This window comes from Dreissena polymorpha, chromosome 11, assembly GCF_020536995.1.
Source record: "Dreissena polymorpha isolate Duluth1 chromosome 11, UMN_Dpol_1.0, whole genome shotgun sequence".
Classification (NCBI taxonomy): domain Eukaryota; kingdom Metazoa; phylum Mollusca; class Bivalvia; order Myida; family Dreissenidae; genus Dreissena; species Dreissena polymorpha.
In genome coordinates, this window is record NC_068365.1 from 23,773,027 (window position 1) to 23,790,425 (window position 17,399).

The following is a 17,399-nucleotide window of genomic DNA, read 5'->3' on the forward strand; positions in this document are numbered from 1 at the left end:
TGGACGGATCTTCTTGTATGTGAGAGCATGGAACGATAACTCTGTGTGGAGATTATCAACTCACTTGTTAAACATGTAAAAATCACGTGGCTTAATTAATTGCATTAAAAGCGAACGAGTAAATACCACACTGCATAATCATTTGCATGAATAGTAAAAGGTATGTCAGACCAAATCTTTAAACTCCAAACAAGATAACATACTGATATACAAATTTTATTAACGATTGTCTTTTTGAATTATCAATTTATACTCTGTAAAGTACATATAAAAATCAAATGCATTACAACCTTTTAACTGAAAGAGCCTCCACACAATAAAATGTACACTTAACAAATACTTAACAAATCACACAATTAGAAAAAAATCTGATTAATTGCGCATCAAAATAACAATCTTGTACATCTTGGCTAAAGCATAAAGGCCGTTGCCTTCTGTACATATAAGTTTTACTATGTGCTAGCAAAATGGAGGTCAATTAAAACATAATTGTTTTGCTTTTAATTCCGCTTAAAATATGAATTGTGACAATAGCTAGCAAAACCATTATTATAAAAAAACTGCATACAAAAAATTAATCACAATCTAATAATGCTGAATGACAAACTGTAATTATTAAAGTTATAAGTTAACTGAAAAGCAAAACAGTTTTTAAATCAGGATTACAAAAATTCATAACAATTATGAACAATTTTTGACATGTACATCATATTTATATAAACTTAAAACCAATGGTTTAACACCATTATTAACTGCGTTAACATCAATAATTTCAAGCTTGACCAATAATGTATCTATATATTGTGTTGCAATTATATACAAACTTAAATATGCCCATAAAGTCTTTTTTTATAATGCCGTTTGTGCATATATTTGAAATCACTTAATGTCTCTCCACGGTTGTTTTACAATTGTGCTGGAACGCTTACCTGAAAAGGACAAAAAACAAAATTATATTGTTGAAAATTGATTTTAAATGAAGAGCAGTCACTTATATGAGAGTATCAGAACGGAGCATATGAATATTCATTAAAGTAGTTATTTATATAGTTCAACTAGTTTGGCAATTACATTTCGTCATATGGTTAAATACTACAGTTTTAATAGTTTGTATAATATCTTAAATATAATAATGACTAACAGTAAGACAACTTTATATGGAACCAATGCATCACTAAAGTTTATACAATAAAAGGTGATTTTTTCATGTTATCTCCTATTTATTTATAGGTGTTTGAATATATAATATTCTACATGAACCCAGTCATTTGATAATTGCAATTATCATAACCATAAGTGATCTTTGTAAGACAAGCACATATCAAGTAAGTTGAGCCAGCTGATTACACCTCTATGATACACCACTTCTTTAACTAGCAAAACAAACAAAAGTTTAAGCAAAATTATTTATCAACACGCATTTACTGTAGCTTACAACAGGTATGGACAATCTGACTGTTCTAAATAGATAACCTTATTTTACTTCAAATGCAATATTGTCCATAAAATAGTTTACAAAATGTTGCAGTTACATAACAGTTGTATAGAATGATGAAAAGTTTTGAGTAAGATATCTCTGAATTAATTCGTAGAAAAGTTAACAAATTTAAAACAAATTTTAAAAATAAAAATGTTTCAAACAGTTGTGTTACAAGGAGGAGAGGTTTAATACTCAATAGACATGAATAATGAAATGTTGGTAAAAGTGTGCATGTGAAAGGCATGGGTTTATAGTCTGATTATGATACTGGACTCATCTTCAACTTAATTTCACATTTACCCCCATATCAATAGTATGTAAAGCATCTGTTTACATTCGGCGCAGTATGCAGCCACGGCACTTTGGCTAATTTCCCTCAAAGGTACCCATGTATTCTCCAGTGAGGAGAGGAGCAAGCGTGAGAATAATTTTCGCTCAGGAAAATTTAGCAGTCTGAGCGGGATTTGTTTATAGTCTTAATACTAGAATGCCGCCCATTAATCCAAAGCAAATCTCACTAGTTAATAGATAAAAATACATAGATCCACAACTTACTGAAACCTGAAGCTAAACTAATCTTCAATCTACATGCGGACAAAAGTAGAAAATTCTATACCTGCATAAGTTTCATAAAGTTATTGGTCATACAATTTGAAGTGGTTTATTTTTTACTCTTTAAGGCTCTTTAACTTAGTTTTGCAGATATAAAAATGTTTAATGTTTAAAAACTTTTTACATAAACATTTTGTATTTTGAAACCTTAAACTATCATGTTACTATATACCTAATGACAGCATGGTGAAAATGAAAGAGTGATCTTGATATTGGAGCAAAAGACACAGGCATTGAGCACAAAATTTCCACTCAAGAGACGGTACATCTAAGATATATATTATTTAATTTGTAACTAAATAACGTAACAGCCTGCAAAAGATGTATCATGCCCATGTTTCGCCCTTACAGTGTGACCTTAAAGTTTAAGCTACTGATAAACATCTTGCTTGACACACACTCTCCAATAATTGGTAAGTTATTGTAAAATGGCCCAGGTATACAATTTATTGTCCGGATTATCTGCATAATGCTCGCACTTGACCTTGAACATTTAGTATTAACTTCACCTGTGAGCTACGGACACAGGTCTTGCATACGACATGCCATCTCCACATGCTGAACATTTGAGGTAAATTAAAATTGTCAATGAATGATGAAGTTACAGTCTTGACAACCTATATCATGCCTAATTTTACATTTTAGCTGTGTGACCTTGTCCCATGAGACATAGGGCTTACACCCGACTTGTCATCGCCACATGTGAGAAATTTGCGGACAATTTTTTTAAGTTTCCAATAAAAATTATGAAATTGTAGTTTTTAAGGGATAAATTATGCCCACATTTAAGTTTGAACTTGACCTTTAAGCTAGGAACATGAGTCTTACAATCGACATGCCGTCTCCGCATTATTATTTTGTAAGGTAAGTTTTTTCTATGATTGAAAGAGGGATGAAGAACATACAGTCAAAACAATGACACATTTACATACTTTCTGGCGCACCCATGCACATAACACAACCAAACTTTGTAACAGCTGTGTCAAGCTGACAGCTAGCCGGCTCGACAACAATTTTATTCAAGTGGAACCATTTATGGAAAGAAGATGTCTTATTTCATTCTTTGCAATGCTTACATCACAAATCTTTGAAATGCTAAAATCGGCAATCTGATTCTCTAAGATATCTTCAATAACAAAAAACAGACCTGAATAGCCGAGGACACACATACAAACCAAACTAAGTTCAACATACCTGTTTCTTTGCCTTAAGCTTGTCAATTTTCTCCTGTATCATCCTTCCGTAAACTGGGTCAGCCTGGGCAAAATTGCCAATGGCACGTTTCTGGATGAACTCCTGTGCCCCAATTAAGTGACCCGCAATGTTGGATGTTAGATTCTCACGATGAGCAGGCGAGAGGACCTATTGTAATGAAGGATTACAAAAATGACCACATTTTGCTTTTGAATTAGTTAATGGGATGCTTCTAAGATTCTAAAAACAAAATAATTTCCAAATGCTTTTTGTGCAATTATTAGTATAATATAAGCAATGCAGTTATAGACAACATGAAGAATATTAATATTAAAGAGGTCATATTAATTAAAAAAACTTTCAGAACATTTGTCCCAATGATATATTGGCGGCATTTGATATTTTGTTTCCTAGGGTCAAGAACTAGTTCACACAGTGATATTAAAGAAAATGATTATGAAGGTTCTGAAGGCAGCATTTATAGCTGAATCATAAAAGTGAATAAGAACATTTGAACCAATTTCATATGGGCTTAGTTTATAAACTTGATCAATAGGGTCAAAAACTAAGTCACTTGCTCTAACAAAAGAGGAACACTCTCCCGAAAGTGAGATATTGTTACTGTCCAGTTTAAAATATGGCTGCCATGAGGTGTTGGAGTTTTATATATGTGAATATATATGTGGATATATTGTTAACATATCATGGATATATGTTTTTAACAGCTTTTCCACTGGACAATGAGCTAGCCATCAGTTGAGCATAGGTGTGACGGTTTATCAAATAACGTGAAAAAATAAACATTTCTTTTTCCATAACATTGTGAACAGAAAAAGGTTTAAATTGCGATCATTAAGTTCTAAGAAAAATCAAATGACCGAGTAATGTATTAGAAACACATATAAAATGACTTTAACATTATAACAAGAGGGCCATGATGGCCCTGAATCGCTCACCTGACTAACCAAATACAATCCCAACCCAGATTTCATCAAGATAAACATTCTGACCAAATTTCATAAAGATAGGATGAAAACTGTGACCTCTATTGTCTATACAAGGTTTTCTATTATTTGACCTAGTGACCTAGTTTTTGACCTAGTGACCTAGTTTTCCACCCCAGATGTCCCAAATACAATCCCAACCCAGATTTCATCAAGATAAACATTCTGACCAAATTTCATAAAGATTGGATGAAAACTGTGACCTCTACTGTCTACACAAACAAATTGTTGACGGTTTTTCTATTATTTGACCTCAGATGACCCAAATACAATCCCAACCCAGATTTCATCAAGATAAACATTCTGACCAAATTTCATAAAGATTGGATGAAAACTGCGACCTCTATTGTCTACACAAGGTTTTTCTATTATTTGACCTAGTTTTTGACCTAGTGACCAAGTTTTTGACCCCAAATGACCCAAATACAATCCCAACCCAGCTTTTATCAAGATAAACATTCTGACCAAATTTCATAAAGATTGGATGAAAACTGTGACCTCTACTGTCTACACAAGGTTTTTCTATTATTTGACCTAGTTTTTGACCTAGTGACCTAGTTTTTGACCCCAGATGACCTAAATACAATCCCAACCCAGATTTTATCAAGATAAACATTCTGACCAAATTTCATAAAGATTGGATGAAAACTGTGACCTCTACTGTCTACACAAGGTTTTTCTATTATTTGACCTAGTTTTTGAGCTAGTGACCTAGTTTTTGACCCCAGATGAACCAAATACAATCCCAACCCAGATTTCATCAACATAAACATTCTGACCAAATTTCATAAAGATTGGATGAAAACTGTGACCTCTACTGTCTACACAAAAAAAATGTTGACGGACGCACACACACACACGCACACACAACTTCGTGACAGGTGAGCTAAAAACAGGCACGGTGCTTACCTTGTTAAAGAATGTGCCCACTTGTGTGAAGTTGTCATCGTCTGCGGTATTATAGCGGCCAACCTGAGCATTAGAATACTTGTCCATATGCTCCACCCATTGCTTGTCGTCTACTGGTCCACTAAAACTGTTTGGGAAGTAATTGGGCGCTCCTCCTGAAAAAGAGATGTTTCTTGTGTTAATGATTATGTATAAATGGTTTTGAGGAATACATTTAAATATCAACATTTACTGATAACATGTAAACTGTTTTTTGTTTCATGAATCATCTCTGCCTTTAACAACTACAGACATTTAAAGCCATCAATTTATCAATAATGTAAAACTATCATTACTAAGTTTTTAACATGTTATATTGTAAATGCACTATCCATACACCATACATTACATAACTGATCTATACATCAAGAAAGTTAACATCTTCTGTACCCTTATTTGTTCTTCTTCATGACCCAGTCCATTTTTGAGTTTTCGACAACAGTTAAACACTCACTACCATTCAACAGCTAGAATTGTAACAAATCAAAAATTACCCAAATAATACCAAAGTTAGTTACATAGAACAATTTAGTGAACATGAAGAAACGCTTTGCCAAATAATATATATAATAGAAAAAAAAACAACCTGGTTTAACATTCTAAATGTTATGAATGAGATTTCACTTCAGATTGTTTGTGTAACATGGCTCAAGGCAAAGAACATTTTACACACCTTGGTTATCATTGACAGTCTGAGGTCCATCTCGCTGGTAGTTCCTCAGGCGAGCGTTGTACGGGCAGTTGACAGGAATCTGCAGGTAGTTTGTACCCAGGCGGTGTCGATGGGTGTCAGAATAGGAAAACAGGCGACCCTGGTTTCAGAAAAAATAGTCTAGTTGTAATTCATTCTAACATGAATTCCTAGTTTTGAATATTTTGTCTACCTTCATGTTGAATATTATTTTTCCGGAATGATATTTAGAACAATTTAAATTTTAACATTAAGTAAACTTACAAGTAAATTTTTTAGTTCATTTGTCACTTGTCCATGACATTTGAATAATAATTTTAATTAAGAATCCTTTAAGGGTTGTAAGAAGGGACTTTATTTAATAAGCATATTTAGTCACTTAATAAACATTGAAACTGAAGTGTGCAATTTAATTGTATTATATTTCTTGACTTCACAAACAGAATAAATTTCAATGAACTTGAGTATTGTGCTTCATCATTTCAACGAACTACATTACAAATCATGTTTTATGATCTGCCTTATTTTGAAAAGTTAGCGGACCTCCCCTACAAAGGTCCAATCTATATTCATTAGACTGACTAGAATATTTTATATAACTGTTTGTATACCAGTGATAAGACTATTTTGTGGGCTTGAAAAGCTTCGTGTAAAGTAGAATAAAATTCAGTAAACTGGTCTTCAAGTTGAATTACGTTAATAAATTGCCTCTACCCCAGTGATTTGGTGTAACAATGTCTTCTCAGGAATCAACAGGGACCCAGTCTCACTTGCTTCTAACTCAGATATCAGGTAGGACATTTTCTTACCTGCAGCATCTTGTCAGGGCTAGCTTCCACGCCGGGGATCATGTGGGCTGGACTAAAGGCAACCTGTTCTACCTCGGCAAAGTAATTCTTGGGGTTGCGGTTCAGCACCATACGGCCAACAGGAATCAGCGGAAACTCCCCTTGCGGCCAGATCTGTTAAGAATAGAAGTAGCTTTAAAGGACAATCTTGAGTTTAAAAAAGGCTGAATGATTTTTAAATGCTACTTCTTTTTTTAGATTTACAATATCACACAAATTATTGGAATAACCATTATAAGTATGATCATTCTAATCACTTGCAACACCGTGACCACAACAATTCCCTTTCCCTTACAAGTTACAGCATCCAATTCACACTATTGTTCAACAATGCCCCCGTTATCTTTATTATTTTAATTATCACATAAAACATAATAATAATACACATCATCATCCTGAGCATAATCCTTTACAAATAATAAAGTACACTATCTAATCCTTCCCCAACCCACATTTTTATCGTAAAAATGACACGTGCAGTATATTCAGATTAAAAATGGTGTTTCCTGACCTTCGTGAGGTCAAAGGGATTCCAACGGAATTTTTCTGCCTCCTCGTAGGTCATGACTTGGATCTTAAGGCTCCACGAGGGGTAATTGCCCTCAGCGATAGAGTTGTAGAGGTCGCGCATCGCATAGTCGGGGTCACTGCCCGAAAGCTCCCCAGCCTTGTCAGCGGAGAGGTTCTTAATGCCCTGGTCACTCTGTAATAAAGAAATAGTAAAGTATGCAAAAAGAAAAAGGAATGCCATGTTAGTGTAAGAAGGGTAACATTCTTCTAAACTACATACCAAAATATCACACACATACCCCCGTATTTTCAGGTAATAGGTAACATCGGAATATAAGACGCATTCCCAAATTGTTAAAGTTTTTCGAAAATTTTTTCACATATCAGATGTGTCAGTGTAAAAGAAGCACATAACAAATGTAAAATATTATCAAGAATGCATTCATATAAGCTTATATATGAAATGTTTAATTATCTGATATTTTGTATTGCCATATATCTTCTCCATTTATAGAAACAAATTGGCTTTTTGGGCACATAGCTTTTTCAGCCCAGTCTGAAAATTCAGGTTAATTTGGCAACAAGCTTATTCGGCCCAAAATTGATCAGGCCATGAAAACCACAATTTCAATGAGGATTTCACCCTGTTGTCATCACCAAAAGCGACAAGTTAAATCAGTCTCCTGCAACTGATTGATTTGGGTGTAAAATGAAATTGTTGAATGAAACAAGAGCTGTCACCACAGGATGACATATGCCCCCCTATAAACACTTTGATAGAAGTTATGAGCATTTTTCGAAACCTAAACGCAGATTTCGAAACCTAAACGCAGACCCTAAGTTCAAGGTCAAGGTCACAGGGGTCAAAATTTGTGTGCGTATGTAAAGGCCTCGTCCATATACACATGCATACCAAATATGAAGGTTATATCTCAAGGGACATAAAAGTAATGAGCATTTTTCGAAACCTAAACGCAGATTTCTAAACCTAAACGCGGACCCTAAGTTCAACGTCAAGGTCACAGGGGTCAAAATTTTTGTGCGTATGGAAAGGCCTTGTCGATATACACATACATACCAAATATGAAGGTTATATCTCAAGGGACATAGAAGTTATGAGCATTTTGAGAAACCTAAACGCAAAGTGTGACAAAAGGACAGACAGACAGACGGACAGACGGTCCGATCACTATATGCTCTCCTTCGGGGGCATAAAAAGCGCAAATCAAAATGTGGGGTATGATTATCACTCCCTCATTTATGCAATGCTTACATACACATTTGGATATTCTGACTTTCAATTTATTTTATTCATGAAATTTGTCTCTATATATATATATATATATATATATATATATGTATCACACAATTAGAAAATAAGATGATGGTTACTTTTGTCTGGTAAAGAGTCACATGTTCAGTGCTTTCCACAGGCCATTTAATGGTCCCTTGCCAGGGCGCTTGAAAGTCGAAGTCAGAGTCCCCAGGGCCTTGAAATTTTCTGATCAGTGTGTATTTTTTATACTGCAACTAGGCATTTTAAGATCAAAGTGATATCGACTTCGCCGAAAATTGTTAGAGCCGATTTATGATCCTCTGTCAATTATGTCATATATATCTTTTCCCACCTAAAGCCCGCCTAAAGGCGGATCGTCATTGTAATGGAAAATCGATATTGGCCAACGAGAGCGCACGCTTTGAATGAGCGACAACACTCTTAGGCAGTAATACCTGCATAAAGATCATGCATACGACGAGTCTCGGCCACTTACTAAGAAGACTGATGGCAACAGGGTGTAATCCTCATGAATATTGTGCATTTCATGCATAATATGGTCAAAACATTTATTCGGCTTGTAATGCGTTTTAACAAATTATCGTTGAATTATTTACGCACAACAGTAAATGTTTCTGTCCATTCTCAAATGAGCATTATTAAATTTGTAATCCAAAACATGTTTACGAATTTTAATGCTAACATTCATTAACAAATTCTTGCGTAAAATAAACAGTGCTTTATCCTTTGCCTCAATAAAAAGCGCGCGAAAATTATGCAGACATGTAGAACGTCGCATGGAAAGTGTGGGTGTATTTTGTGTTGTGTAAAAAGGAGAACATCACGTCAGGCGATTAACGCGTGTTCAGAAGGAAAAAAACGCCCCGATTGAACATTTCATCACATCTTTAAATAGTAACATATGCCAAAATGTATTTAATACTTAAGAAAAATGGCGAATGTTTGTGTTTCTTGAAAAATTCTTGAGCACTTTTATGGTAAATGTTTACCAGAGTTTGCTTTTTAAACTGGAATATACAAGATTATCCAGTAATGTGTAGCGACGGGAAAAGTATTCAGTACCCCCTCCCCAAACAGCCCCGGGGCGTCTGAAAAAAATCCCGAGGAAAGCACTGATGTTATAACCCGAAAAATGCGGTACACAATTGGAATTCATTTTAGGTTTTCACTTAATTCCTAGTTGTTCACACCAATACATGTTGTAAATGGATTGATTAAATATATTATAGGAAACTATTATTTTTCAAAACTAAGCATTCCTTACTGACGTTCAACAAATTACAGAAATGACCTCTTAGTACATCTATTAATTTTGTAAGTTGCCACGAAACAAGGGATCCAGTCTTCTAAATGAAAGTAGCAAACAGGTATTACATTTTAAAGGATTTTTTTAACGTGCCATATTTTGACTAAATTCATATACTTTCCTATATAACACAGGCTTTCCCACATCAACATCATCCAACAGAATGAAAAAATCTGCAACATCACATTTCCAAACTGTATTTTTCCCCACACAACATTATTCCGCACAGCCAAATGACCCTTCAATCATTTTCCGACAAGCTAAGAAACACAAACAATAACCATTCACTTTCCAGTGCTACTTGATGTACACCCTCCACCAACACAGGGGGGGGGGGCAAAAAATAACAAAAAACCTTCACTTTGCTGGTAACTTTCAAACAATCCTTCACTTACTAAGAGCCATAAAAACACAACACATAATTGCTTACCTTAAAGTGGAACTTGCAATATACAGCTTCACCATCCTTGTTGACAAGCTTGAACGTGTGGCTTCCATAGCCGTTCATTTGGCGATAACCATCTGGCGTGCCCCGATCTGAGAAGAGGAACGAGACCTGGTGGGTCGTCTCTGGTCGCAGGCTGATGAAGTCCCAAAACATGTCTGGGTCCTGTAAAATTGGTAATCAGGCAAGAACCTAGCCACGTCATCTTAAAATAGGAATCAAGACATATCCGCCGATGTAGCTTCAGATAAGCTTCTGCATCCTTGAACTCTGATATAAAGTTATAACTTCTGATGAAGGTAGCTCTTAACAAAACTGCTTAAATGCGTAGGCTGGTCTGTAGCTACGCTGCCAGCATATATTATAATACTTACTTGAGCACTTTATTCTTTTGGAAACAATGGTTTTCATGTTACAAGCTCCTGTGATTTAAACCTCTATTGACCTAATAAAATTGATAGATGTCGTCCTTTCCTCCCAAGTTACTATGAAACTAATTTAGATTATCATAGTTCAAAGGTTCTGAACAAACTTTTTAAAGATTTTTATATCATGAAATACAAACATATTATTTTATGAAAAAATAACGAATGAGTAACGTAACGACCTTCTTTTGATAAAATATTCAAACAGCAAACACATGTATAAATCGTGGCTTATGAAAAACTAACTCACCTAGATAATTTTTGCATCATAATAATGAAAACTAAATCCCTAGGCTTAAGCGCCAATTGTCTTTTATTTTGTTTATATTTCCTATTAAACTTGACACGAGCCTAACTTGTTTTCATAAGCGGTTAAATCTGGCTGTCAGACATGTTAATTGTTTGTTTACAGAAGTTTTGCATACAATGTTTTGATTAATTGTGTATTCATTGTATGTCCATTGCATTTGTTTTATTGCCATTGTATTTGTCATACGTCAATTGGATTCGTCACATATCTGTTGGGTATTCTTGTATATTTGCTAGCTGAAGTAAAAAGTTTACAACACACTTTAGGCAGCCGGAGACATCATATTCATTTTCTAGTTTCTCAGAGCCGGTCAGGGTCCTGTATGTATCTTATTAACCAGAATAATTTGTGGACTTAAAAAGCGTTGTGTTATATGGCAAAATACATTTGAATCAACAGTTCATCAAGTTGTGTGCGTTATTATTCCATCGAATCACACATCTGATCACATTGTTAGTGCAGACTTAGGGACAAAAGCAGTGTCTTACAAAACAAAGAACTTATAGGCCACAACCGCATTATGTCTAAAAACCTCATTTATGAACAGTATGTAAAGACGTGAATTAATACAAAGGTAATAATTGCAATTATTGAAATACATTCATGGCAGATATTGGTGCTAACATGTATGCTTCTTTTCACAAGATATCATGCCCTGGATGTTCCTTTTGATATATAATATAAGACAAGTTCAAGATACTGACCTTCAGGTGAGTCTGAGGATTCCTCTTCTGTGTGTGAATGAAGCTCGGGAACTGAAATACAACAATACATGTAGATGCGATGGTTGGGGAGACTCTGTTACTAACAATAGCTGTCAGAGGATATCAAAGTGGAGATCAAACCACAAAATTCGACCACACATACAGACTTACTTACAGATTGACTCAAAAGTGCAATGCTAAAAGCCTTCAATCATGTGGGGTAATATGTGCATTACAAAAAGATGGACTGATAACATATAGAACAAGTGTCTATGACATTATAATTGTTTGTTTATTTTAATGTAGAAGTTATAACAAAGGTAAAAACAATATTACAACACCTATTGAAGTATCCTCTGGGTTTTATGTACAAAATCATATGGTCAAGTTATGCATGCATATCTAAATGCAAATGTATCTACAAAATCTGCCTCGGTAAGCCAAGTAAACTTATCATCACTTTTGCGTTACCCATCAGTTTTCCCCCCTTAAATATGCAAACACAATTCTGCCCCATTCCCAATCTAAACAAGATATGTGTTTGTCAGAAACACTATGTCCCCTTTTGCGCCGCTTTGAATTTTTTGTTTGTTTGTTTGACCTTTGACCTTGAAGGATGACCTTGATCTTTCACCACTCAAAATGTGCGGCTCCATGAGATTCACATGCATGCCAAATATCAAGTTGGTATCTTCAATATTGCCAAAGAATTCATATAATGAGCGATTTTGGCCATATATATTTGACCTCTGACCTTGAAAAATGACCTTGACCTTTCACCACTCAAAATGTGTGGCTCCATGAGATACACATGCATGCCAAATATCAAGTTGCTATCTTCAATATTGCAAAAGTATTCATAAAATGAGCGATTTTGGCCACATATATTTGACCTCTGACCTTGAAGGATGACCTTGACCTTGACCTTTCACCACTCAAAATGTGCAGCTCCATGAGATACACATGCATACCAAATATCAAGTTGCTATCTTGAATATTGAAAAAGTTATTGCAAATGTTTAAGTTGGAGCGAACAGACCAACGTACAGACCAACAGACAGGGCAAAAACAATATGTCCCCCACTATAGTGGGAGGGGGACATAAAAAGTACCGTATATATTTTCCCCCAAAGTTTTTTTCATTAATATTTCAATAATTCATCTCCCTATCCAGCTTTATGAGTTGGAACATATTGTTACAAACACTTGTATTTTTAATTGTATTGCATTTGTTGTAAGCAACAACAAAAAAACCTGATTTCTCTATTTTAGTCAAAACAACGTAGTATTTCCCAATACAAAGGACCCCATACCCATTCACAAAATGGTGGAACAAAACACTGCTGTTCCTACCAAGAAAGGGTCCCTGATAAAGAAAATGGGTGTATTATTGCCCACAATGTCCCAGTTCCCTTCCTCTGTGTACATCTTCACAGCGAACCCTCGAGGGTCACGTGCGGTGTCTGCGGAGCCCGACTCCCCTCCTGTTGCCATGACAACAATACGTTACTAATCAAGAAATCATGTATACACATAGAGCATATGTTATGAACAATGTGATAAAATTATAAGTCCAATTTATATACACTGTTTTCATTTTACAGCATCATGAATCTGATTCTATTGAAATAATTGCAACTAAAATGAATAGAACAATTATCATTATGATTCTAATGATGATGATGACTTTTATTTCGTTACAAAATTAATAACATGTAGATAAAACCAATCACACCAGTAAGCATTTTCCTGTGATCTGTTTTAAAGCACTAGATGCTGATCTCAAATGAAAGATTCATAAACATATATCCATTCAATATATATAGGATCTGGCACAAGTTGTCATATTATACCATATTTTATTAAACGAGTTCAGGAATTTTGTTAGTAAGCGAGCTTTTGGCGAGCTTACAAACAAATTTCCTGGACGAGTTTAATAAAATATGGTGTGATATGACAACGAGTGTCAGATCTGTTTTATCACAAGCTTTTAAATGAGCAAATTAAATAAATATTTACGCAAACATAATGATAAATCTCGAATATTGTTTACATTTCCTGACGTCATTTGGAATGCCTCGGCTTTTACAAAGCAAAATAACAAAATGTATTACACATGTTTAATATAAAAAATATGTAATGGTTGTATTACACTGGAAACACGGTATAGCATGTGATAAAAGTTTCTATCTGCTGTAATACTTAATTGCAATAGTTGTTCTAATGTCAACTCACCGACAGTAGAAAACCGTACAGCCAAGGGTGTCTTCTTGCCAACAAACTCAAATGGCTTGAGTTTTGTATACTTTGAGACATCATGGGTGCACTCAAAGTAACCAAAAGCACCTAAAAGATTCAGGAATATTCAAAGTACAGTGACAAATTGAAGAACATCAAACATGTGAAAATTTTCAATGAAAAGTGGGAGTTGTATTTGCTAATATGATCAGCTCAATGTAGGTAATATTTTTGGTTTCTTATGAATCTGTTCTATTAAAAATATGTCACGATGGTCAGTTTTAAATCAATCAATACTTAAGTATACAATTATAAAATCTTATTCAATGTTAGGATTTTTATTTTTTATTTTAGAGACATTTCATTGCATATGGCCTGATTGAATTAACTAATACATGTAACATAACAGCAATAAAATGTTTTGTGATAAATATTTTAAGCTCCACATGAGCATGTTTTCAAAAAAGAGTGTCACTTTAACAGTCACAAGTGTTGTGATAAAAAAAGAAATCCATTAAAAAAGGAACATTAATTTAAATTTGGGGACCATGTTTAAAAGTAAAAGTAATAAAAGCAATTCACAACCTTGGAATGTATAAGGCGTACAATCTTATATCTTGATATTATATAAAGTGTAACCCAGTTGCATGAGCCACTGTTATCAGCATGGTTTGATAAGAATGAAGACAAGAGCCTTATTATGACCTTGCATTTTAAACATTCTAGATTGTAATTTGTACAAACCCTTGCATATTGTAGCAGATAAACTCGGTGCATACAGCTATTTGACTTTAAATAATGCAGCAGAGTCCACGTCTCAAATATGTGTACAAATAGAACAAGTCAGTAACTTTTTGTCACTTGAACATTAACCAAAAATGTAACATGTTCATGCATCAAAAGCCTCAAGTTTTGTGAAGCACTCAAGTCCATTGCCTGGGTAGAAGCAGTACAGGGTACTTGGTGTTTTAATAGAATATCTTTAGAATGCTCTCAGAGTGGAAATCGAACATGGGACATCCTGATCTCTAAGCAGACACAGTATCCATTATTCAACCGCTTACTAATACCAAGGCTTGTTACCTGCCCCTTTCGCATGCACCACCCTCTCTGGGATCCTCTCCCTATTGAAATGTGCCATCTCATCTGTGAACACGAAATCCTGCATCAACAGGGGACCGCGCGGCCCCACAGTCATGGAGGCTGTTTTGTTACCCACCGGGGAGCCTATACCAGTTGTCAGGGTGTCTGGGCTCTGGAGATACATAGCGATTAAGCTAAAATAGAATGGCAGGGGCCCACCTTTCATTTCCATGCTCCACACTTTAAAAGGGACCTTTAAACATTTTAATAAATTGACAAAATTGGAAAAAAAATGATTAAAATTTGCAAGTTTTTGTTTTAGTTATATTTTTTGCTAGGAAACAGTACTACTGAACATTTACCATTTTCTAAAATATCCATTATAAGCATCTTTTGACGCAAAAGGATTGTATGATTTGGAAAGTTCTGTTGCTATCCTTTGATTTTGCGACATTGCGCGGATTGCTTATATTAGGAATAAAATACATGAAAGTTACATCAGCACAAATTGTTTATGCGCTAAATGCGGTATACTTTTACTGGTTGGAGTCCAGGTGTAGATTACTTGTTTTCTTTAAAAAAATTGTTATATACTGGAACTCTTTCAGGGCTCAACATTAACAGTTGTTCTATTGTCCCTGGCAAGTTAAAGTTGGGTCCGGGCAAGTTATTTTATAATCTAGTTGTCCGCCCAGGCAAGTGCAAAAAAGGACATAGAGCATTTTATTTAGACTTTAATTGCTGTAATCATTTTGTTAAATGTGCACAAATAAAAAAGGTTTTGTGGTGTAGCATTTTGATCTTTATTAAAAAATATGAGGTTTACAGTAAATGTGATATTTCATGTTTGGGCAAGTGGCTTTACGTTCAGGGCAAGTAGATTTTCTAAGTACTTGCCCAGCAGGGCAAGTTGGTTTTTAGGTTAATGTTGAGCCCTGTCTTTAGTTCCAATTGAACTAACAAAGTTTACCATCTGACAATTTCTCACGAAAAAAGGTCCCTGTGCTCTTTTACAAGCACACCCCCCTCTGCCATATTTAAGTCTGACTAAATCCCTTAATATATATATCAGACGAGGCTTTGAATATAAAAATGCCAGCATGGCAAAGTGGTATGATTAACAAGAGATTGCCAAGCAATAATGTCTCCTACCGGTGAAACTCCACCCTTGTCAGAATTTTTTTTACATTTGTTGCCATAGCAACCACAATTTTTGACATACAAACAAAATGAATTGACGTGCATAATCTCCATATTGCCATCTGTCCATGTTTCAATTTTAATGAAAAAATATTTAGAACTTTTTAAGTTATCGCAGGATCCAGAAAAGTGTGACGGACAGACAGACTGACAGACAAACTGACACACAGAGCGCAAACCATAAGTCTCCTCCGGTTTTACCGGTAGGGGACAATAACATTATTCCTTAAATGAAAGGGAAATAACAACTAACTGTCAATTGCCTTAGGCTTAACTTTTAATTACATAAGTCTTACATTTTGAGATATTTAAGTTTATATTAATTTAGAATAAAAATCTAATAGCAGTTACAGCGCAGAAAATCTTTTAATTTGAGGCTTAGCAGATAAAATTATGAAAAAAACACTTCACAACAAGTAAAACGCATTAAATATACAACCCATATTAGACGGGGTTCATTATTTAGAATTATGTCACTGACAGTGCCACACTGTCAACGCGAAAACTCGCGTTTGAAACCTCACAGTTGAATCAACACTCACCCCCTGGGTCCGTTTAAACTCTTCCATTTGGTTCGTAGCCTTGTCTCGGTCTGCCATGCTTGTTGTTTGACGATTGCAAATCCAAATATCAACCCCAAAACTTGAAAAGTTATCTGGGTTATATACAAGTTGTATCAACCATTAGCCTTGACCTTTTTGTAGAACGCGTCTCTGACGACGCAAAAGATTTTCAAAATGGCAGACGAAGTTGGAGTCGAACGTCGTGATGGAAATGTAGCACTTATTACTGGTGTGTTTGCAATGTTAGTTTGTTGGCAATAATTAAATTTTAATCCGACAATTGTCTGAGTCGACTTTTTTGACAACAAATATGATAATGACCTGTAATTATTATTAACTACAGGCCCGTACCCAGGCACTGGGCCCAGGGGCCCGGGCCCCCCCAGCTGGCTGTCGAGTTATGATTTTTTAATAAAGGGCCTACTGCAAATTTTCTCACATGAAATGGCCCAAAGTACACTTCCCTGCAATACAAATGTGCAGATGTGTTTTATTGCCCCTGATACACAAGGGGATTAGCGCTAATTTACTCGCCAGTGGA

The 17,399-nt window shown here is 35.0% G+C and overlaps 1 protein-coding gene across 3 annotated transcripts; it reads right to left on the bottom strand.

The window, feature by feature from the left end:
- Positions 1-200: 200 nt before the first annotated feature.
- Positions 201-17,005, bottom strand: LOC127851622 (catalase-like). 3 transcript variants are annotated; one of them, XR_008035854.1, is made up of 13 exons: positions 16,838-17,005; positions 15,096-15,267; positions 14,010-14,120; positions 13,128-13,258; positions 11,775-11,825; positions 10,321-10,500; positions 7,289-7,480; positions 6,739-6,891; positions 5,912-6,050; positions 5,200-5,354; positions 3,287-3,454; positions 2,036-2,096; positions 201-929 (listed from the first exon to the last, which is right to left on the bottom strand). XR_008035854.1 is itself a non-coding variant. In XM_052385448.1 (13 exons), exons 1-12 carry the CDS (start codon positions 16,892-16,894, stop codon positions 2,053-2,055), a joined length of 1,521 nt encoding a protein of 506 aa, XP_052241408.1. In that variant the 5' UTR covers positions 16,895-17,005; the 3' UTR covers positions 201-929; positions 2,036-2,052. The 3 variants fall into 3 exon arrangements, 2 of the variants coding, with proteins under 2 accessions (XP_052241408.1, XP_052241407.1); XM_052385448.1 differs by having other exon boundaries at positions 2,036-2,064; XM_052385447.1 differs by lacking the exon at positions 2,036-2,096.
- Positions 17,006-17,399: the final 394 nt, after the last annotated feature.

What these genes read in the sequence shown, in the direction of transcription:
- LOC127851622 (XM_052385447.1), bottom strand. Translation starts at nt 16,894, where the DNA reads ATGGCAGACCGAGACAAGGCTACGAACCAAATGGAAGAGTTTAAACGG. An exon ending in ATCCTCAGACTCACCTGAAG is followed by an intron (nt 10,501 to 11,774) that starts GTCAGTATCTTG and finishes CCAATTTTACAG; the next exon opens with GACCCAGACATGTTTTGGGA. An exon ending in ATTGCAAGTTCCACTTTAAG is followed by an intron (nt 7,481 to 10,320) that starts GTAAGCAATTAT and finishes TCTTTATTACAG; the next exon opens with AGTGACCAGGGCATTAAGAA.